Source organism: Musca autumnalis, unplaced genomic scaffold, assembly GCF_047663935.1.
Source record: "Musca autumnalis isolate F117 unplaced genomic scaffold, ASM4766393v1 scaffold_3, whole genome shotgun sequence".
In the NCBI taxonomy this organism is placed as follows: Eukaryota; Metazoa; Arthropoda; class Insecta; order Diptera; family Muscidae; genus Musca; species Musca autumnalis.
This window is the reverse complement of record NW_027411866.1, coordinates 99,309,799-99,333,667: the sequence shown is the minus strand read 5'-3', so window position 1 is coordinate 99,333,667 and position 23,869 is coordinate 99,309,799. Positions and strand designations below refer to the sequence as shown.

The 23,869-nt window shown below is 33.3% G+C and overlaps 2 protein-coding genes across 8 annotated transcripts in view; one reads left to right on the top strand and one right to left on the bottom strand.

The window, feature by feature from the left end:
• LOC141397148 (uncharacterized) overlaps window positions 1-23,869 on the bottom strand; it is a 79,994-nt gene that overhangs the window by 10,547 nt on the left and 45,578 nt on the right. For 4 of the 7 annotated variants that reach the window (XM_073973090.1, XM_073973093.1, XM_073973095.1 and 1 more), the window contains one exon: window positions 8,293-8,434. In XM_073973090.1, the coding sequence (XP_073829191.1) occupies window positions 8,293-8,415 (123 nt within the window). In that variant the 5' untranslated portion in view covers window positions 8,416-8,434. Of the gene's footprint in view, window positions 1-8,292; window positions 8,435-8,556; window positions 8,574-9,485; window positions 9,667-13,828; window positions 14,091-23,869 lie in introns of those variants that run through there. The other 3 variants (XM_073973092.1, XM_073973091.1, XM_073973096.1) reach the window with 3 other exon arrangements.
• On the top strand, window positions 2,735-4,950 carry LOC141396713 (uncharacterized). The gene is made up of 3 exons (XM_073972351.1): window positions 2,735-2,810; window positions 2,912-3,046; window positions 4,531-4,950. Exons 1-3 carry the CDS (start codon window positions 2,745-2,747, stop codon window positions 4,948-4,950), a joined length of 621 nt encoding a protein of 206 aa, XP_073828452.1. The 5' UTR covers window positions 2,735-2,744.

Below are 23,869 nucleotides of genomic sequence, written 5' to 3'. Positions count from 1 at the left end.
GATTATTATTCTCAAAAACGAATAGTTTTCCTGCAATCTGGGTTTCTTTTAAAAATTCCGAAAACTTTGGAGGGTAATGTAGGTGTATTCTTACATGTCAATCCCTTAATTATACCCTCAGCCTTTAGGCTAAGGAGGGTATATACACTTTGATACGATGAAAATGTGCTTCATAGAAATAATGGTTTTAGACCCCAAGTATGTTTGGACGAAATGTGTTTCAGACAATTTTGAGTCGATCTAGCCATGTCCGCCCGTCTGTCTGTCTGTCCTGCTGGCTGGAGCGCACGATAACTCTCGAACGGATGAACCGATTCGGCTTTCGTAATATTTTGCCCAAACTTAGTTTAAGTTTGAAGATGAGCTACATCGGTCCACCCCTTCCGGTACCTCCCCCACAAAAGTTCGAAAAAGTTCGGAAAGTTTGTGCGCACGATAACTCTTGAATGGATTGACCGATTTGGTTCATACTTTGTATAGCGAAAACTTTCTACCAGAGTAATATGAAGTTCCAATATGGTCTCAATAGGTCCACTCCATCGGGTACCTCCCACACGAAATTTCGGAAAAGTTCAGTTTAGGGCCATCTCTCGAATCGCTTTGATTTTTGTTTTAGCAACTTGTATTGTATTGTACTGCCCTCCATACGACGGTACAAGTTTTATCAGGGGCAAGTCCATACTTCCTGAGAAAATAGCATGAAAGTTGCAAAAAACCCCTATGACACCGTGTGAGTTGGTTGGAGCGCAAGATAACTCTCGAACGGATATGCCGATTCGGTCCAAAATATGGCCTTAGTAATATTTTGTCCAAACATAGTTTAAGCTTGAAGATAAGCCATAGCGGTCCCCTCCTTCAGTTACCTCCCCCACAAAAGTTCAAAAATGTGCGGAAAAATTTTTCGTACGGTGACTCTTGAAGGGAGTGGCCGATTGGCCTATACCTTACACATCCTAATATATCTACCAGATATAGATCAGGTTCAAATATGGACTATATTTGTCCTCTCCATCCGGTACCTCCCACACAAAATTCACAATAACGAATCACTTTGATTTTTGTTGAAGCAACTTGCATTCGCTGCCTCAATTACGACGGTAAAAGTTTTTATGGGCAAGTCCATACTTCTTGAGCAAACAGCCCGTATAGTGTAAAAACCCCCTATGGCACCATATGTTGTGGCTGGAGATCCACTTCCATAACGGTCAATGTCGATCCATTCCTTCTAGTATCTCCTCCGAAAAACTTTTGATCTTTAATCCTTATCAACATTTTTGTCGGTTCAAACGCCCAAAATTTTTAAAACCCCCTAAATACATACGTATTTTGGGAAAAAATTGTTTCAATATTCACAGGCTGAGGGTATATCTCTGTCGGCAAAGCCGACTGATACTTTTTTACTTGTTTTTGATTAAGAAAATAATCTTACTCCATTCCTAACAAATCCCTGAATTTATATGAATGTAAGTCCATATTTACATTAGACAATTTCCCTTGTGTCAATTGTCAGTTTGATGGAGAGAGGGTTGAGGAATATGGTAATCCTTTGCCTCTCAACACCCTCTCTCACCGACAAACTGACAATTGCCGCAAGGAAAATTGCCTAACTCAAATATATGGACTAACATTTATGATTAAATTTTTAAGGCATATTTACATTTTTTCATAAAAAGTCCAAAATTACAAAAAAGTTGATTTTTTGAATTGCTTACGTTTTAGGCCAAATGTGTTGAAATGTGTAGGCCAAATGAAGCTTTATAAGCGTGGTATGATAGATAACGGACAATACTAAAAGAAACTGCAAAAAAAACCCATGGTTTAATAAGAAAGGTTAGCCAAAGCTTTATGTCAATTTAAATTTTTTCATTCGAGTATGCCTAAAACTTCAAAACATACTGTGTATGTGTGTGTGGTGTTTGAATACTATGCCAAACAATTTTAAAAACAATCGAATTCAATGATTTTTAAAATTGTTTTTAGACCATTTGTATGGAAGAAATTGGTGAGATTTGCATTGAAACAATCATTCACAACTCGATTACGTGGAGAAAACTTAACACTTCATTCATTTTTCGCGTTTCTTATAAAATCCTCAAAAATGCTTTGTAAACAAACCCACTTGTTGCTTTTATTTTGAAGTTTTAGGAATTCAAGAAAAACAAGGGTTCTATAGATTTTTTTCATTTAAATCTACCTCTTTACTTATACCATGAAAAAACCAAAAATATGCGAAAATTTTGCAACCATTATTTGTGGCGTTTCTAGATAAATATTAATAACTAGGAGCTAAATTCGTAATCTGTTCTTCAGGAGTAAAATAGGGAATCACTGACATCATTCGCGACACGTTGAATACATTTACTTACTGATGGTTGTCAACACTCATGGAAATACCCCATTGCTCCAACAGGGCACTATTCCACAAACATCTTATCACTTTTCACTTAGCACTTATCAAAAACATTTTTTTTTTTTTTGATAAGTGGTTATATTGTCTGTTTCACAAATTTACTTTACAATTCCTCTTTGCGTTAGACAGCATTTACTCTCACTGTGCTCTCTTAAAGAGTTCTTGGGCTCTCTTATATATTCTTTTGCAATGTCTTTGCTTTTATCTGCAAAGTGAGAACGCTAATTGTTCCACGTAAAATTTCATCATCTTTGCACTTCTTTTACTTCACTTTTTATTTAGCAAGGCTAAATTAAACATTGAAATGCGTCGTGGAAACAAAAACGAAAAGAAAATGGCATTATTAAATGTCATTAAAGAAAAAAAAGATATTTTATTCGCCAGTTTCAAAAACAATAATGTAAGTATTTTTATGATTTTTTTATATGTACATATAATTTTTAATATACATATACGTTATACATATAATTTTTAATATGTTATACATAATAATTTTATTAGGTTACCAAAAAACATAAGCAGGAAGCCTGGGAGGAAGTGTTAAAAAAAGCTCAATCCCTTCAACTTGCTTCATCACAAAAAACATGGACATTTGCAAGAGATAATTTGTTTGGCCTCTGGAAGAGTCGAACATTGGTAAGTCTAGACAAAGAATATTTGTACCTACACCTTTTTCAGATGTAATTCGAAACATTTTAGTTGTAATTCCATTTGTAATTCGAATTATTCTATTTGTAATTCGTCTTATTCCATTTGTAATTCGAATTTTTCCATTTGCAATTCGAATTATTCTAATTGTAATTCGAATTATTCCATTTGTAATTCGAATTATTTCATTTGTAATTCGAATTATTCCATTTGAAATTAGAATTATTTCATTTGTAATTCGAATTATTACATTTGTAATTCGAATTATTTTAGTTGAAATTACAAATAAAATGATTCGAATTACAAATGGAATAATTCGAATTACAAATGGAATAATTCGAATTTCAAATAGAATAATTTGAATAGCAAATGGAATAATTTGAATTACAAATAGAATAATTCGAATTACAAATATAATAATTCGATTTACAAATGGAATAATTCGAATTACAAGTGGAATACTCCGAATTACAAATGAAATGTTACGAATTACAAATAAAATTCTCGAATTACAAGTAAAATAATTCGAATTACATCTGAAAAAGGTATAGTGAGGGTTAGATATATATTGTACATAATAACAACATTTGTTAGTAAACAGTAAAATTCTTGCAAAGTATGTATGTATGTAGTCACTCGTTCAAATACTGTTAGAGGGTCGAGTTTATGGGAGAGAGCGGAAATGAAGGAGCTCCTTTTTCTCCGCTACATCCCAAAAGCTATTGTTTATCTGCAGTACAACTTTTTTCAGATGTAATTCGAAACATTTTAGTTGTAATTCGCAACCTTTCATTTTTAATACGAGAATTATATTTGTAATTCGTAACATTCCATTTGTAATTCAAATTATTCCATTTGCAATTCGAATTATTCTTTTTGTAATTCGAATTGTTCTATTTGAAATTCGATTCATTCCATTTTTAATTCGAATTATTCCATTTGAAATTCGAATTATTGCATTTGTAATTCGAATTATTCCATTTGTAGTTCGAATTATTTCATTTGTAGTTCGAATTATTCCATATGTAATTCGAATTATTTTATTTGAAATTACAAAGGAAACCATTCGAATTACAAATGGAATAAATCGAATTATAAATGGAATACTTCGAATTTCAAATGGAATAATTCGAATTACAAATGGAATAATTCAAATTACATATGGAATAATTCAAACTTCAATTAGAATAATTCGAATTACAAATGGAATAATTCGAATAACAAATGAAATATTACGAATTACAAATAGAATTCTCGAATTACAATTAAAATAATTCGAATAACATCTGACAAAGGTGTAGAATTTGCACACGTGACAACTGACAAAGGTAATGAGATTACATACATAATACACTAATACCACGTATTGCATTGTCAAAAGACTGAAATTTTCTGATTTGATTTACGTCGTCAGATAATTTTGTGTACACTGGCGATGTTTAGTAAATAAGGTACAACATTTTTAATTACAGGCCAAAAGAGATAATGCCAGAAGAATGGGATCGTCAGATGGAAAATACAGCGTTATGAATGAAGTAGACTTAGCTATTCTTGACATCATCAGTTCTGATGCAGTTGTGGTAGAGGGTCTGAATTTGCCAGAAAGTTATACAGTATCGCCGACAGATGACGCACCTACCGTCCCTACTCAAAACTCACACAAGAGAAAGAGCTCTACCAAGTTTCCCAACGAAACTATGGATAGAGAAAAGAAACTTCGATTGGAGCTTCTACAAGTTGAAGTTTATTATAGGAAACTTCAATGTATTGAATTGGAGAGGAAGCTACAATTACCTACATCTGCTCTAACTCGGGACATTGCAACACAAGAAACCGTAACTGTTACTGAAATATCCGAGAGTATCGTTTTAGATGACTCAAATGACATTTAAGTCCTTTAAGTTTAATATATTTTCAAAATAAATGACGAATTAATGGTTTTAATAGTTTATTAATTTTATTGGACAATTTCATTACGAAACATCAAAATTAAAATAAATACATAATTTCTTTATACTAGAAAAATATTGTAAAAAAGAACTGAGGCTTTCATTCGAACGATACACGTTATTATGAAAATCCTTTTCTTCTTCATCTCTTTCCAAATTAGGTTCATCCAATTCACCATCAATATCGTCTGTATGAATAATGTTTTCTCCACTTGTTCCCATACTGTACGCAATGTTGTGTAAGATTGTGCAAGTAAATATGTCTTACTTTTTATGCAAACGTAGGTTAAATCCTCATATAACTTAGACATGGAGAGTATCACTCCTTTATATGCTATACTATTTCTATTCTACATTGGGTTTTCTTGTGCCAATGATTAAAAGTTTGTTCTGCAGGTTTTCGGGATTTCAACCAATATTTCAGTCCATACGCACTGTCAGCCAAAATTACAGAATTCGGAAATGGTTCCATCCAATTTCAAAACTTTCACATACGGCCGAATTTGTTAACCCTCTGGAGTGATGAGCGCTGCCCGGCCAACTTGCAAGTACACTGTAAAATTTGTAGTTTGGTCCGCATATCAGCATCACATTCAATGAGTGGTTTCCATGCCGATCCACATATAGCTCCTCGTGTGTGTGCCATCCAAGCAACCACATGCACAAATAAATCCTCCCATCATAAAAACCTTTTCAGGGATATTGCTGACGTCATCAGGACATTGAACAGTGTTTTGAAATAAAGCTTTTATTATGACGTCTACAACGCTATGCGCTGATCTGCAAATTGTTGCTTTTTGCAACCCCATGCGTAGCTGCGATTCCATGGTACTGACAACCATTTCCATGCCAATGTAAACACAGTAGCAATTAATCACGACTGTTTCCAATGTTATTTAGAATAAACTCGACTTGAATTTTATTTAAACGAAAGCACTTTTTTAAATTGATTCTGTCCTTATAATTTCTTGCCAATAACCACATCTTCGCTATCGCCGAAAAAATATCTCGTCTTAACATTTTTTAGTCGTATAACAAAGTAAATTTGTAAAGGAAACGTTTGTCCCGCAAAATTTTGACAGACTTATCAATATTTTCTCAGCAAAAAAAGCAAAGTTTTTTGTCGATCGAAACAATTTATTTTTGCAAAATCTTAGCAAATCACACTTTGCTATGCTCAGCCGGAAAATTGTTCAGATTTTGAATATTTACTTTCAACAGTGCGTTCACTACTTCGAAGTAGTACAGTGACTGTCACTGAAAATGATGCAACCGGAAGTAACAAATGTAAACGTTGATAACTTGGAAACAAGTTGAAATATTTTAAAAATTCAAAAAACAATTTTGTAGGCTGGAAAGTTGTCTTTAGGATGGCATACAAAAATATTCCGTTTACGGTACCGTTATACTAAAATTTTAAAGGAAACAAAAAATGTGAATTTTTAAAGTGAGCATTAAAAATGATGCACCACAGTAATCGATTGATAATTTCCAAATTTTTCGCTTTTTATGCCATTTTAGCAATCAGAATGGTGGAATAATTGGTTCCCTATCGCGTGTCTTAATACACAACTTGTAAAGAAGTTTGGCTGAAATACTCAGGAAAGGTCGCCAAAATCACGGAATATTTTGCCACCATTGAAAATTTGGTGTCCTGGCCACGGCGGCACCCTCACCATAAAATGTGCCTATCATTTCAGTACGCTTTATTACGAAACACGATTGGATAATTCCTTTTTAATCCATCCCATTTTTATACTCTCCACCATAATATGGAGGGTATAATTCAATTTGTCATTCCATATATGTATATTCTTGATCAGGGTAAAATTCTAAATCGATATAACTAAGTCCGTTTGTCCGTCTGCTGATATCAAGATACAGCTAGCAATTTTTAAGATAGAGCTTTGTAATTTGGTATATAAGCTTTTACTACTCCTAGAATGTCCACGTTTTGATATAGCCCCCATACCACCCGATTTTTCGGTATTTTGAAGGTTTTAGCCTTATTATACTGAAACGGCTGAAATGTGGTACTTAGTCTTTATTGTGGGTATAAAACTTTCCCCATAGAACGGTACCTCCCGATTCTCAATATTTTGAAGGTTGTGGTCACAATAATCCACCAAAATGACTGAAAGTTGGTCGTCATGTGCGGTATAAAACGTTCTGTAAGAAATTTGTCGGTATAGGTCCACACCTTCACATAGCCCCCAAAAAACGTAATTCCCGATTTTCGGTGTTTTGAAAGTTGCGGCCTCAATTCACATAGCCCCCAAAAAACGTAATTCCCGATTTTCGGTGTTTTGAAAGTTGCGGCCTCAATTTTCTACCGAATTGGCTGAAATTTGGGGAATTAAAAGTTCCATATGAAATTTGTCTGTACGGGTTCATGCCCCTATAGAACAGTACATCCTCAATATTCCACCGAAATTGCTGAAATTTAGTATTTGGTCTTCATTTGCGGTATTAAACATTCCATATGAAATTTGTCGGTATAGGTCCTTGCCTTCATATAGCCCCCATAGAACGGTACCTCCCGATTTTCGGTATTTTGAAGGTTGTGGCCACAGCAACCCACCGAAATGGCTGAAATTTGGTATTTAGTCTTTGTTGGAGGTAAAAGCCTTTCTGAATGAAATTCGTCGGTATATGTAGGTCAACGTTTCGATATAGCCCCCATAGAACGGTACCTCCCGTAATTCTGAAGGTTGTGACTCCATTATCCCACCGAAATACTGAAATTTGTTATTTACAGCCAGTTTCTGTATGTCGAAAGAGGAATGTGTGTGAATGAAACACGACCAAACACTTGTGTGTTTTTCAATTTTTTGTTGTTGTTTTGAAGCAAAAGCAAAGGTAAAATTATTTCGAAAACTAAAGTTTCGGCGTGTTTCATTCGCACACACTCTTCTTTCGACATACAGAAACAGGCTGTTAGTCTTCCATGGGGTTATAAAATCTTCCAGAAGAAAATTATGAGTATAGGTTCCTATATCCCCCATAGAAGCGTACCTCTTGATTTTAGTTTTTAAGTTTTGTTACACACAGTACACTGGGCTCCATCATTTTTAGCCGATCTTCTACAAAGTAAGCCTAAAAACTCATTGAAAACATTCGGACTCTAGTCTAACGTCCTCGGTAGATATGTAGCATAAAGAACGACCGAGCCGAACTTGGTTGTCCTTTAGTATTTTACCAAATATGACTTAAGCAAGAATGCCAGTCGCTTATGTACCGATACCTTTAAATTTCAGCAGTATGTTTATAAAAAAGTAAACTTACCGAAGGTGGAAAAAACTTGATTGTTGTTAAATAAGCCTCTGAAAATTTCCCATTTTCATCACAAAGTCTAATGGAATCATCACAAATATTTTTACATAATCGGCATGCGTTGAGTAATGACATATTGCTGCACCAAAATTAACTGCAAAAAAAAAAATAGAATTTAAAAAAGTTTAACAATAAAATATGTAACGAATTGTTTTTATTAAGATTTCTAAAATCTCTCTAAGAATAATAAAATCTATAGCCTGATTTCATACGTACGAAAAAAGAAAACTGTTTAATGGAATTAATCAATACGTCTCAATGATGTGTTTACGTTGCAGCAACAAAAAGTTTCATACTTCTGATGACATTTTTAATTGATAAAACAAATGCGATGGTCATATTTGAATAATATTAGATCTGTACGATAAAGCAAAAGTTTACAAAATGCTGTTCGATAACAAAGTTGTTCAATAAAAGAGAACTGAGAAGTACTCGCAATTAGTTGCAAGAACTTGCAAATACTTTTTACTTGCAAAGTTATCGAACAGGCGTATTATTGCTATAATTATTACATTTCTAGCAATATGTTGCAACAGTGTTGTATACGAGGATTTAAGCCGGATCAAAAACAAAACGTATACGCAATGGAATTGACATTCGAAATTAAATGCGATTTAAAGGATAATTAAACCAGCGTTTTTGTTAGGATTTTACTCTTTTTAATACTCTTAAAATACAGAAGGCATCCATCCAGACAAGTACAAAAATAGAATTTTATTAAAAACAAAGTTCCCAAACAACTAGTAAATGTTTATTCATGTTATAACAACGCAAAAGAGGAACAAAACACAGCAACGCTGGTGAGCAAAAACAAAACCATCTGTAGTTAAAGCCAAAACCATTGACAGCGACAGTCTACGACAAAGTATAACCAAAACAAAATTGTATGTATGTTTACATTTGTACGTACATAGGTATGTATATTCATACATATGTACATATTTGCAACGTATTACCGCACAAACTCTCTCACTCTCTGGTGTTTTGTTTGTCAACAACCACCATGTTGAGACAAATTAAATGGAAATAAAACAAAGCAGTCAAATACTCGGTTTTGAAAAAATCTAATTTTGTAAAAATGTTGTATTTCTTAGAATTTCTGAATATAGAGTTGTAGAATTTGCAAAAACAAAAATTTAACTTACCTTGCCTTTGTCTTGTTTTTAAATTCAATGAGCAACGTAACACTACAAATGCAGCGAAATAACTAAACTGTAAACAAAATTCAGACTGTTTGACGATTCGATTCAACACAACAGAACACCAGTGGAATTAACAGTCTTGGTCGTACATTGACGTACTCTGTTAGGAGAGGAAATAAACAAACAGCAACAAATAAACAATCATATATTCTTGACTCGCTCAAAATGCAATGTTGCCAACTTTTAGCAAAATCAGTATATATACATATGTATACATATATAAGTATTACATAATAAAAGAATCGCGAAAAATCAACAACAAATTATATAAAAAATATCTTTGTTCGTGTTTTCTTCATAAATAAATAAAAACATAATCGGAATATTGCATAGTGATAGTGATGATCAGAAAACTTAACGATAACAAAAAAAAATTAACGATAAACGATCAGTAATGACTGTCGATTTTTCGGAATTATCGATAACTGTTCAACCATCCAGCAACCACAAAATATTTTGTGGTTGCCTGATGACTAGACAGCGGAATTTTATGCAACCCCTATTTTTGGTACGATTTATGTCAAATTTTGGGACTGGGCATATTTTTGGCTTCTGATTACATTGCAATCGAAACATATGACATATGCAAAAATATTTTAATAATAGGTACAACAATTTTTGTGTGTACAATTTTTCTGTTTAAAATTCTCTTCAGACAAGTCAATAAAATAGAGAAATGTATAACCACAGCCTTCAAAATACCGAAAATTGGGAGGTATCTTTCTATGGGGGCTATATGAAGGCCTGAACCTGAACCGACAAATTTTAGGTGGAAATTTTTTTAACCCCAACGAAGACTTAATACCGAATTTCAGCCATTTCGGCTGGATATTGAGGTCACAACCTTCAATATACCAGAAATCCGGAGGTACCGTTCTATGGGGGCTATACGAAGACGTGGACCTGTACCGACAAATTTGAGGTGGAAAGTTTTATACCCACAACGAAGACAAAATGCCAAATTTCAGTCATGTCGGTGGAATATTGAGGCCACAACCTTCAAAATACCGAAAATCGGGAGGTACTATTCTATGGGGGCTATATGAAGACGTGGATCTATACCAATAAAATTCAGCCATTTCGGAGGATATTGAGGGATATATATGGGGGCTATATAAAGACGTGGACCTATACCGACAAATTTCAGGTGCAATGTTTTATACCCACAACGAAGACAAAATGCCAAATTTCAGTCATTTCGATGTGATATTGAGGCCACAACCTTCAAAATACCGAAAATCGGGTGGTACCATTCTATGGGGGCTATATGAAGACGTGGACCTATGCGGACAGATTTCAGTTGTAAAGTTGCATACCCCTAACAAAGACTTAATACCAAATTTCAGCCATTTCGGTGGGATATTTAGACCACAAATCCCTAAATATATTTTTGCATATGGATTTGCATATGCTCATTTTATGCAGATATGCAAAAATATGTCAAAATATGCACGATATGCAAAAATTTCTGGGCATAATTCGTTTTATTTTGTAATAAAACGAGTTTCTGTCTAATCAAATTTTCTCTACGACCATCCTAACCATATATGCATTTGCATAGGATTCCGCTGTCTACTGATGACTGACAAAATTGAACGGCCACACTGGCAAGCAAAACTGATCGTGTGTACCCCGCTTAAGAATAGACAGACTTCGCACATAACAATTACAAGAACAAAAACATGACAACTAGGGATACGTATTACCAAGCAAAAATCGATCTTTTGATTCTTATGGCCCCGGCACATACGGCGCGTTGAGCGTTACGTTACAACAACCACATGAAAACTTCAAGAACAAACTTGGCATCACTTACACATTTTTCATGTGGTTGTTGTTTTTAACGCACGACGCGACTCATAACGGACCGTATGTGCCGGGGACATTACTTAGAACTCAAAAATCTATTTTTCGATTCTTACGTAGGAATCAAAAATCGATCTTTCGATCCTTTGATTCTTACTTAGAACTCACTTGGATAAAAGAATCGTTCGATCGAGATGACCCCTTATGTCATGTTCACACGAGCGTTTCAATTACGTTGTTCGCCTGTCGAACGACGTACACGAGTTAACCCGTTTCCACGACGCCATTCGTAATTAACAGAAACACAAACAAAATTTTCTTAATTTTTGTTTCCTTGTTTTCACGAAAATTTGAACCAAAAACACATAAAATATGCGTTAAATGAATAGGAAAAGCAATAGACTTTCCTTCAAATGTATCTTCTACATTTCACTATACACATTTCATTCATTTTTTCCATAAATTCTGAATAATTTAATATTTTCAATATATTTTAATATGTTTCTATTTTCAAAATTAAAGAGAGAGAGAGAGAGATATGGCAAAACAATATTTGTGTATACAGACTTTCAAGCAGGTATTTCACTTTTGTTTCTAGATTTGTACGCGAATTTGAAACAATGGGCAACAAATTTAACTGCTTTTTATTCATGTTTTGCAGTGTTTCTAAAAAAGCCCTACATTTTTAAATTTTGTATGTTGCAGGTCATAATTAATTTATTTCGATAAATGCATAGACTAATAAAAAGATAGACGAAGGAATGCTCTCACCGAGTATGTTCGAATTGAGTATGCTTACAGAGGTACTCAAAATAAAATGTCAAAAAATACAAGTTAATAAATATTTTGTTTTGGCAAAAGGCTACATGGGGTTAGTTTTTGATGGGAACAATATCCTCAGACAAAAATATCCATGAAAATATTGCCATTTTCCGCAAACTTTTTTGAGTTTACGTGTTTGAGTAGGTTTACGGCGCAAAATTGAGTATTCCTTCGTCTATCTTTTTATTAGTCTATGATAAATGCTCTTATTTGTTAGAGATGGGAAATATTTTATCGTTGTTCGGAGAGTATTTCTACTTGAACAACGTAGAAAAATCGTCGTTCGTGCTAAGAATTTTGTATGGGGAATCAAGTAATTTATTCGTATTTAAGGGTCGAACAACGAATAGAGAACGACGTACGGTGGAAACGGGCTATAATGGGCGACGTTATAAGAACGTGTAAGGAGTCATTTCGAACATGGCATATCGGAAATTGGAGAATGTAACTTGTTAAAATATCAATGTCAGTCTATGCAGGCAGACGCTGCGATTAAAATAGCCCACAATCAAGAAAACTTACAACAAAATACATATAACAATTTTTGTGAACGAAATGGCAATACGGCGTCTACGCATTAATATAAAAAACAGAAACCACAGTTTATACAGTTGGCCATTCAGAGTTCTGTTAACAAAATTTGACAACAAACATAATAGATTGTTCATTATTGTGATTAGCCGAAATAAATGTGAACACCAACTTTACTTCGTAACTAAACCCCTAAAACAAGTAGAACATTATTGCTACCTTGGTGCTGTACTGAGCGAAGAAGGGAAATCAGACAGGGATGGGCACTCACAACCAAAAACCAGAACATAATCCAAACATCATAAATGATGTATCTACGGCGCGTTGCAGAAACCCCAGAAGAGATAGGGTTAGAAATGACACAATCAGATCTAATCTAGAAATCGAGCCCTTTAACGAGAAGAATGCCAGGTACTTACTAGATTACCAAAACGCGCTTTAGAAGCAAGACCTACTGGATCAAAAAGTAGAGGTAGAATAATAAAAAGAAAGTTAATGTATTAACAAAACGTAATATAGAATCCAAACTGGCGAAATCTTTGCAAAAACGTCTAAACTGCAAAGTAAAAGAGGTTCAGAATAAGTAAAACGGCGTTTCCACTAGAGCTTTTTGTTGGGTTAACCTTCTGTGTTAGAATTTATTTTGACCTATACACAATGGAATTGACATCTGAAACCCCTCTTTTTGTAAAAAAATTTATTGTTCTCACACGAATTGTCAAATTTTGTAGATCGATTTACTCGCCTTTGCGCAAATGTAGAACGCTGATTTTTGAATGAGAAATGCTTAACTATATATATAGAACGTGTCTACGAAGAATTAGGTCTGTATGTCATCTTGGGGCTGAGCTATGGATGCCCAAATTATTACGAATATAGACTAACGAACAAAAAATAGTTACAAAAACAGGGGGAAAATCCGGTTATTTGCAAACGCACTATTGATCAAACTTCGGTATGGCAACCCTGATTGGGTTGTTTGCAAAAGAGACGAACAAAGCACGAGAGAGAGCAATCACAACACACTTTGTTTTAATGCAAAACAATCTAAAGTTTAGATTCTAAACACAAAATAAAATTCAGTCAATATCTAAATAATCTTATGAACTGTGGTAGGTAGCACTTACCGTTTGTGTCGATGCTTTAATTTTCGTTGTTTTGTACACAAATTGCAAACAAACAGATACACTTCAACTGACGCCACCGTCAACTATGAAGGAAATGCTCAAACAAACTGAACAATAACACAAATAGCAGCAGTACATCGACTATTTGCCGACAATGTTAAATGTTGAAGAGAGATTTGTTGTATACATACCGGCTTACTTTTATATACGAAATCGTGTACTCAAAGAAAATTCCGAAGTTAGTAGTATCAATGTTGACAATGTAGCTTTTTTTGTGAATTAAAAGAGAAATTGTAAGTTATACATACATAAACAAAATGAAATACTGTCGAAATCGCTTATAAAGTCGGTCAAGCGACCGACCAAATTCGGACGCTATGTGTATATTTATTATGTATAGTGACTTTTGGGTATGAATACGTTGTTTTATTACGTAAATAAAAAAAAATTAATTTCAATTTTGGAACCTTTTCATTCTATATACTTTCGTATAAAAGACTTAAAAACAAAATAATAAAAAATAAGGACACTAAATTCATTCGTCAGCAGATATATTAGGTTATATGATATGGTTTTATTCAAAATAGCCTGTTATTTTAGGTTTGGCTTTTTTGGAATTCATAACTTTAAATTTACCTCAGATCTGAGTTTTGAAAGGGTTTCCAAAACACATTCTGTGTTGTAGCGTCTTCTGAGTAAATAAATTGATAAAGTGTTTCTACTGTTAGGCATGCATCTAACACTGGCGGTAATTGAAATTCTGGTAGAATTGCCTTCATCTAAAACTTCCAATATTTTGTCGCCGTCGTTATACATGGCATCGATGGTAACTAATTCATCAAAAATGACAATGTTATGAAAGCAATTGGCAATGACAGAAGACGCTACATTTTTCATGCCTTCATCTAACAATAACACTGCATGCAACACATTTAACTTCGTTCTTTCTTCCTTTTTCTATTCCAGAATAGTGGATATTTGTCGATTTCGGTAATGCGATTTTAATGATTTTATTACTCTTACATTGGGTGGCAAAAAGCCAGTGTACTACATGTAGTACACCCTTTATATGGAGGTTTCTGTGTTAATTTTACGATAAATTTTCTAATAAACTTGCTGAGGCGCTACAGTACATAACGGTGAACAAAGCGTACTTTGAAAAGTTTTGTATAAAATAATGTTTGTGCGTATTATTTGTGATCAAAGATTTCAATTTTGTGAAATTTGGAAAAGTGTAAAGATGCCACGCAATCGGTGCGAAAAAATTGTATATGCTTATTTTATTTTTGTTGGTTTTCTACGTTTTCCTAATTTTAACAGTTGTAAAAATCAATACGTAGCAAAAGTATATGCCAAAAAATTAATTATATGTGATTTTAGTTGACATATTTCCTAGCGTACTACATGTAGTACGTTCGGCACTTGTGTGTAAAAAATATTAGTTTTGTAGCTATACCTAATTTAAGTCGTGACGTACAAAAAATATTCACCTACCTACCACAACAACGCTCTCTGAGCGTCCGTATTACCCAAATACGTTGAATCCGAAATCCCATTTAAAACACAAAAACCGCGACTGAAACTTTATTCAGTGTTTTCATTCGTAAAACAAACATTTTTCCTGATGTGATTTGTATTTTGAAAACAAAAGCCCAACAAAACTATAAATACAATATATTGCAAAGGAAAAAGGTTTGTTTTACGAATGAAAACATTTAATAAAATTTCTGTCGCGATTTTTGTGTTTTAAATAGAATTTCGGATTCAACGTATTTGGGTAATACGGACGCTCAGAGAGCGTTTTTGTGGTAGGTAGGGGAATATTTTTTGTACGTCACGACTTAAATTAGGTATAGCTGTTAAACTTACGAAAAGTATACGCTCGACGTATTTCGGTAGTTCTCATAAGAATACATATGTTCTACTTTTTTCACCATACACGCCCTGGGAATACGGTCGTATTTAGGCATAGCAGTTACAGATTTTTAATATTAACAGCCTGTTTCTGTATGTCGAAACGAAAATGTGTGCGAGTGAAACACGCCCAAACTTTTGTGTGTTTTTTAAATTTGATTTTAGTTTTGAAGCAAAAGCAAAGATAAAAATATTTCAAACTCTAAAGTTTGGGCGTGTTTCATTCGCACACATTTTCGTTTCGACATACAGAAACGGGCTGTAAATGAGATAATAAAGGCCTTAGAAGAAATATTTGAACAGTTTTTGCACGATTTTTGTCACATCGCAATTGTACCCGCCGAAGGTGTGACTTGAGACCGCCTATATGACAGTCGTAATCATAGCGGAATAAGAAGGTGCTACATCGATAACAATAATCGGGCCATTTACCACACCAAACGTCAAAATAACGCATGTAATTTTATTCACAATAATGCATTTTGACAACAGGTATGGTCGTAATTCAGTTGTCTAACACAGTGTTCACTAGCAACAACAAATTCAACCACTGCGTTTGTATTGGGCAACATACGAGATTATCTATCACTCTCTAGATAAACATCATGTGCGTTAATTTATTGCTAAAACAAAGAAGATGATCGGTGGTGAGAGCAACGTTCAAACTCACCACAATTGAGATTGTGTGTGTTCACACAGACACGGCTCGCGAGCCCAGTGGTGATTAACACTGGTCTAACACCATCTTCGAACATGTTGTGCATACCCTGTAGGAAGTATGGGGATATGTGTAGACATGTCACCACTTTGTATACTATTATGGTGACAAAGTCAACACTTTGTCAACAGGTTGTCAACAATTGATACTTTTACCTTAATAAGAAGAAGCATTGTTTATATTGAAAACTGATAGCCCAACAAAACATTTTCTTATTTTTTCTTAATTTTCTTAATTGTTTGGCGTAAAATAATTTTGGCGGTTCTGTAAAAAAAAGTGTTTTAGTGAAAAATCAATAAAATATATAATTTATAATAATAATAACAAGTATGAGCAAAGGAAATAAATACAAATTCTGAGGCGGCTGACAACATTTGTGGTGAAACTTCGATAATTAGTCATTTTATGGAATATTTGAAGATGATTGTGGAGCCTGACGAATTGTCCCGTCTCGCTGGAAATGATGAACGCAACTTACATCTGATATTTGGTCTCGGCATAACAATGAGTTAGAATGTTGAAGTGTTTTTTTTAGCAAAAATCGATTGCGTGCTTTTTCCAATGTTTATACAGATTTAATATGTAAGCAAATTTAAGGACATTTTGTTTATTTATGCTTATTTATACATGTTTATTCTTTTCAATTCCTAGATGTTGAATCAATATTCAGCGAATCGCCTGATAAAACGTTAAATGCAGCAGAAGAAGAAATATTTTAAGCTTATAAATCACACCAAACCTTATACTATTATTCTGACAAGGAAACCATTTTTTTATTATTGATAAGCCAGCCTTGAAACCATTGGTTTTATTTACTAATTTTGTGCTTATGTGGAATTTTGGGCTTAGTTAGCCCTTTATAAAGATAAAAAGACTGTGATACGCAGTTTGTTCTTTTTTTAGTATTTTCATAATTATATGAACAAAAGTATAAGTTCATCGTCTTATTAAGCACACTATATAGGTTTTTAATCTATAAAAAGTTCCAAATAGGCCAAAAACCTTAATAGTGATAAATTTGGTACCAATGTCTCCATATGACCCTTTATGTACTATTGACTGACTACCTCCAATGTCCACACATGGTTCCTCAGCAACTACTGACTTACTACTGACATACTAGTTCCAATGTCAGTACTGACTTTTGAATGACACGTTCATACAAAATGTCTATACGAAATTACATGAGTAGTAATTCAGTATAGATTCACTATTGACATTTCCTACAGGGTACGTATGGTGGTTTTTTGTTTGAGTTCAAAAAAATACATACAACAAAATATTGAGAAAAATTTTTCTTCCTTGTATGATTCGACGTTATAACCGATATGACGTTATGAGCGACGACGTTATAAGCGATATTTATTTGTGTGGAATATAAAGGGTAGAAATTCGAGTATTTTTTGACGGTATTAATGACTACAATTTATTTGTAAATGATGATATGAAAATGTGTACATAGAAAGAAGAATCGAAAAGTGACAAAATTACATCAGTGCCTGAGTTGTGTTTTATTTTTTATGTAGCAAACACTTCTAAAATAAAAATAATCTTCGAACGTATCGTGCACATTTAGCCCCACATTTGGTTGACAGAAAAATAAAATGTGATCGAAATAAGAAGCAAAAGAAAGTATGTATAACATAAACATCTGCTCTTGTTGTTTCATAAGGCCATGTTTATATTATAGATTTTTGTAAGGTTAACCTTCTTAATGAGGATTTATTTGACGTATAAGCAAAGGAAACCCAGTGGGTTTGTTAAATCCGGTTATATATCAACGTACTATAACAAACGGAGAGAGAACAACATAGTGTTTGTTATTGTTAGCAATGGTGGGCAAATTGCGAGAGACTCATGTATTTTTTACACTTTTGTGTATGAGGCCGAGCATTTCTGCCAACAGTGATTGTTATGAAGTATAACTATATTATCCCTGTAGGAAGCATGGGGTCATGTGTCGACATGTCGCCACTTTTACTACTATCATGGTGACAGAGTCAACACTTTGTCAACAATTGATACTTTTACCTTAACCCTTTGTAGCCCGATGTTGTCTGTGGGCAATTTTGCATGTTTGTGTATGCGTATTTCCCGATGTTTATATATACTAAGTGGGTATCGGTAGGTTGATTTAAGAAGAATAAAGAATTTAAATTATTTTTAAATAAATAGCTAGATTGAAGAAGTTACGCTTGTTTAAGTATAAGTAGTCGAGTACAAATTTGGACATAAAATATTTTAGTGATTTTATAAAATGCCGTTAAATGTAAATCGAAGTTGCCTGTGGGCAACATTGGGCCATTGTAGTAATAAAGTGGTTACATGAGTGGACATCGAAAATAAGTCTGTCTGGTTACTTTCCCAGCAAGAACTTTCTCAGAGAATAAGGGGTTTTTATTCTCTTTTGCTAGAAAATTGTAAAAAGTAAACAGACACTTTCCCAGCAAAAACCAGCAAGCAATCAGCTGGCTTGCCAAAACAGAACAATTTGTCCGCCAATAAAGGAAGTAAACACGTTGTATTTTATTAAAAATAGAAAAGAAAATGAAACAAAAAAGTATTTTTCCACTTTACAAATTTGTTCTCCATAAAACAATACAATTAGACCATTGCTCTGTTCCAGAACCTTCAAGAAGCTACTATTTTTTAATACGATAACGTTTTTCCCTTTATGTTATCGGACAAAATAGTAAAAATTAGTAGATTCTTGCAGTTCTGGAACAGACCACATGTTATTTCCACAATAAAATTGTTTTTAATTTTCTCAAACATAAATCAACAACAAATTAAAAAAAGATGATTGATTGTTTTCAGGAAGAAGAAGAATTGCTAGTTGCTGCTAGAAGAAATTTGTCCAGCAAGAATTTGCAAACTCTCAGTGAAAGAACTGTCAAAATGTCTCTCTCGAATCGCTCTCTTTTGCTGTTTTTTTGTGTTAACAGCAGCTTCCAACAATTGGTACAAATTGTTACAAATTTTAGGGTAACCAGACAGACCTAATGCTGGTTAGTGGTATTCAATGAAATACAAAGGGTCACTGAGACATTCGGACTTGTGAAAAATGTTGTATTTATAATATTATTCGAAGATTGAACTTTAATTAAGAGGAGATTAACCGATTTTTTAGTGAATATACATATTACATATTAGGAATTTTTAAGATATCAAGCGAATACCTGTTCGAATATTGATCATGATATTTTTATGTATTGAATGAAGGCCAATATTATCAGGATTAGAGTCTGCATACAAAATAGAAAATATTTTTCAAACGCTTCACTCTGCAAAATGTCAATATGAGCATTTCACGTTATATGAACACCTCCATATACAGTGAGTGTCAAAAATATTCGGTTTTTAATTTCACCAATAATAACACTTCAATATTTTAGAAGCCCATGCCCAATATCCAAACAACCAAATACTTAAAAAAATTTTGGTCCTGTGGCAATTAAAAAGTGTATGTAACATGGATCCATGGCAACCCTATAAGCGAGTATAACAAAGAAGACGTTGTTAACCCTGCTTTCTATGCGTCAAAAATATTCGGTTTTTGTAACTTTGTTAAATGTTTTGCCAAAAAACAGGTCATTATCGAACTTTTCCTGCAATATCAGTATACATTTTGATAATTGCGAACAGAATCTTTGTTCCTGTGTGCAAAAATATTATATTTTATAGCAAATTATTAAAATTTAGCTGTAAGGAAAAACGCTATCCCAGAAAAAAGGAAACTGGTCATATTTCATTATAAAAACAACAGAAATAAAAGGATATTTTGTTTATTTTTGAATATTTAGTCCAATATAGTAGAAATAATGTGCCAAAGTCACAAAAAAATAGAAATCATCGATTTCGTGAAACACATAAGCCAGCCAAAACCAAGAACTGGGAGGGAAGGTAGAGGAATCTCCTGAAAAATTACGGTTAATCCGCCCTTAATTTTGTTGACATTGGTCACTGAGTCCTAAATAACTTTCAGGAGATTGAAAATATGCACTTACATTACAAAAAATCGTAAGGATAAAGCCTTTCATAGCCTTGTAACACATCATAAACCATCGGCCTATTTACGTAAGCAAAAAATCTTGTACAAGTTTCCCATTGATGTGCCTGCAAAAACTTGATTTACATCAGAAATTTGGGGTAATGGAGTTAGTTTTGAATGCCTAAGCAGGAAAATGAGTATACCACAAGTTTCCGGCCTTTCTGTGTACTCCAACATAAAAAGTACAAAGGAGCTTCTAGAAGACATGTATTTATCAATGACTTATGATGTGTTACAAGCCATGAAAGGCTTTATCCGTACGATTTTTTTTGTAATGTAAGTGCATATTTTCTATCTTTTGAAAGTCATTTAGGACTCTGTGACCAATTTGAAGAAAATTAAGGGCGGTTTAGCCGTAATTTTTCAGGAGATTCCTCTATCTTCCCTCCCAGTTCTTGATTTTGGCTGGCTTATGTGTTTCACGAAATCGATTATTTCTATATTTTCGTGACTTTTACACTTTATTTCAACTATATTCGACTAAATATTCAAAAATAAGCAAAATATCCTTTTATTTCTGCTGTTTTTATAATGAAATATGATCAGTTTTCTCTTTTCTGGGATAGCGTTTTTCCTTAGCGCTAAATTTTAATAATTTGCTATAAAATATAATATTTTTGCACACAGGTACAAAGATTCTATTCGCAATTACCAAAATGTATACTAATATTGCAGAAAATATCGATAGTGACCTGTTTTTGGCAAAATACTTAACAAAAGTTACAAAAACCGAATATTTTTGACGCAAACAGGGTTAACAACGTTTTCTTTGTTATTCTCGCTTATAGGGTTGCCATGGATCCATGTTACATACACTTTTTAATTGCCACAGGATCAACATTTTTTTAAGTATTTGTTTTTTTGGATATTGGGCATGGGCTCCTAAAATACTGAGGTGTTAGTATTGGTGAAATTGAAAACCGAATATTTTTGACACTCACTGTACGTCAAAATTGTGAACTATATATGATAAATATAGACCAATTTTCCATTCAATTTCCATCAATTTTCCTCTAGAATTAAACAAACTCAACATTTTTTGCTTTTCCAGATCATGAATAATAAAAAATGTAACGATAATACAAAGACTTAAGAAACAAACTTTGTTCAGTTTTATAACCACAATGGCCCGATGTTGCCCACGGGCAACATTTGTTACCTCCCTAACCGCAAGGAATTGATACGAATTTTTTGCATAAAGGACTTATTTTTGCGACTACTAATCATAATAAATATGACAAATATTTTTATCTCTATGGAAAAAAATCGGGGTTCAAAGGGTTAATAAGAAGCATTGTTTATATTGACAGCTGATAGCCCAACGAAGCATCTTCTTGTTTTTCTTCGTTTTCCTAATTGTTTAGTGTAAAATAATTTTTGGGGGTTCGTTAAAAAATGTTGTTGTGAAAAATCAATAAAGTATCGTGAATTTAACGATAATTTTAATAACAACAATTACGAACAAAGGAAATTATAAAAGACAAGTAAAAATAGACAATTCTATATCAAAATATAAATTCTGAAGTGTCTGACAACATTTGTGGTGAAACTTCGACAATTATACATTTTGTGGAATCTTTAGAGAAGATTGTGGAGCCTGACGAATACATTGTCCGGTCTCGCTGGAAATGCTGAACGCAAATTACATCTGATATTTGGACACGAAATAACAATGCGTTACAATGTTGAAGTATTATTTGGCAAAAATCAATTGCGAGATTTTCCAACGTTTACACAAATTTAAGGGCATTTTGTTTATTTATACATGTTCATTTTTTTTCACTTCCTAGATGTTATATCAACATTCAGCGAATCGCCTGATAAAACGTTAAGTGCAGCAGAAGAAGAAATATTTTAAGCAGACAAATCGCACCAATTCTTATGCCCAAGAAAAAAAGGCGATGATGTTTCTAACAAACGATTTTGTTATTATTGAAAACATTGGCTTTATTAACTAATTTTGTGCTTATGTGGAATCTTGTTCTTAGCCCTTTATAAAGATAAAAAATACTGTAATACGCAATTTGTACTTTTTTAGCATTTTCAATATTATATATATGTATTTCTTTAATAAAAATGCTATTTAAACAAAAGTGTAAGTTCATCGTCTTATTAAACACACTATATAGTTTATTTATCTATAAAAAGTTCCAAATAGGACAAAAAATGAAATCTGGCATCAATGTCTCCATATATACTATTGACTCACTACTTTCAATGTCTCTATCGACTCACTACTTCCAATATCTGTACAGACTTACTACCTCCAATATCAACACATGGTCCCTCAGCAACTACTGACATCCTAGTTCCAATGTCACTACTACTGGTAGAATAATAAAAAGAAAGTTAATGTATTAACAAAACGTAATATAGAATCCAAACTGGCGAAATCTTTGCAAAAACGTCTAAACTGCAAAGTAAAAGAGGTTCAGAATAAGTAAAACGGCGTTTCCACTAGAGCTTTTTGTTGGGTTAACCTTCTGTGTTAGAATTTATTTTGACCTATACACAATGGAATTGACATCTGAAACCCCTCTTTTTGTAAAAAAATTTATTGTTCTCACACGAATTGTCAAATTTTGTAGATCGATTTACTCGCCTTTGCGCAAATGTAGAACGCTGATTTTTGAATGAGAAATGCTTAACTATATATATAGAACGTGTCTACGAAGAATTAGGTCTGTATGTCATCTTGGGGCTGAGCTATGGATGCCCAAATTATTACGAATATAGACTAACGAACAAAAAATAGTTACAAAAACAGGGGGAAAATCCGGTTATTTGCAAACGCACTATTGATCAAACTTCGGTATGGCAACCCTGATTGGGTTGTTTGCAAAAGAGACGAACAAAGCACGAGAGAGAGCAATCACAACACACTTTGTTTTAATGCAAAACAATCTAAAGTTTAGATTCTAAACACAAAATAAAATTCAGTCAATATCTAAATAATCTTATGAACTGTGGTAGGTAGCACTTACCGTTTGTGTCGATGCTTTAATTTTCGTTGTTTTGTACACAAATTGCAAACAAACAGATACACTTCAACTGACGCCACCGTCAACTATGAAGGAAATGCTCAAACAAACTGAACAATAACACAAATAGCAGCAGTACATCGACTATTTGCCGACAATGTTAAATGTTGAAGAGAGATTTGTTGTATACATACCGGCTTACTTTTATATACGAAATCGTGTACTCAAAGAAAATTCCGAAGTTAGTAGTATCAATGTTGACAATGTAGCTTTTTTTGTGAATTAAAAGAGAAATTGTAAGTTATACATACATAAACAAAATGAAATACTGTCGAAATCGCTTATAAAGTCGGTCAAGCGACCGACCAAATTCGGAC

What these genes read in the sequence shown, in the direction of transcription:
- LOC141396713 (XM_073972351.1), top strand. Translation starts at nt 2,745, where the DNA reads ATGGCATTATTAAATGTCATTAAAGAAAAAAAAGATATTTTATTCGCC. An exon ending in CCAGTTTCAAAAACAATAAT is followed by an intron (nt 2,811 to 2,911) that starts GTAAGTATTTTT and finishes TAATTTTATTAG; the next exon opens with GTTACCAAAAAACATAAGCA. An exon ending in TCTGGAAGAGTCGAACATTG is followed by an intron (nt 3,047 to 4,530) that starts GTAAGTCTAGAC and finishes TTTTAATTACAG; the next exon opens with GCCAAAAGAGATAATGCCAG.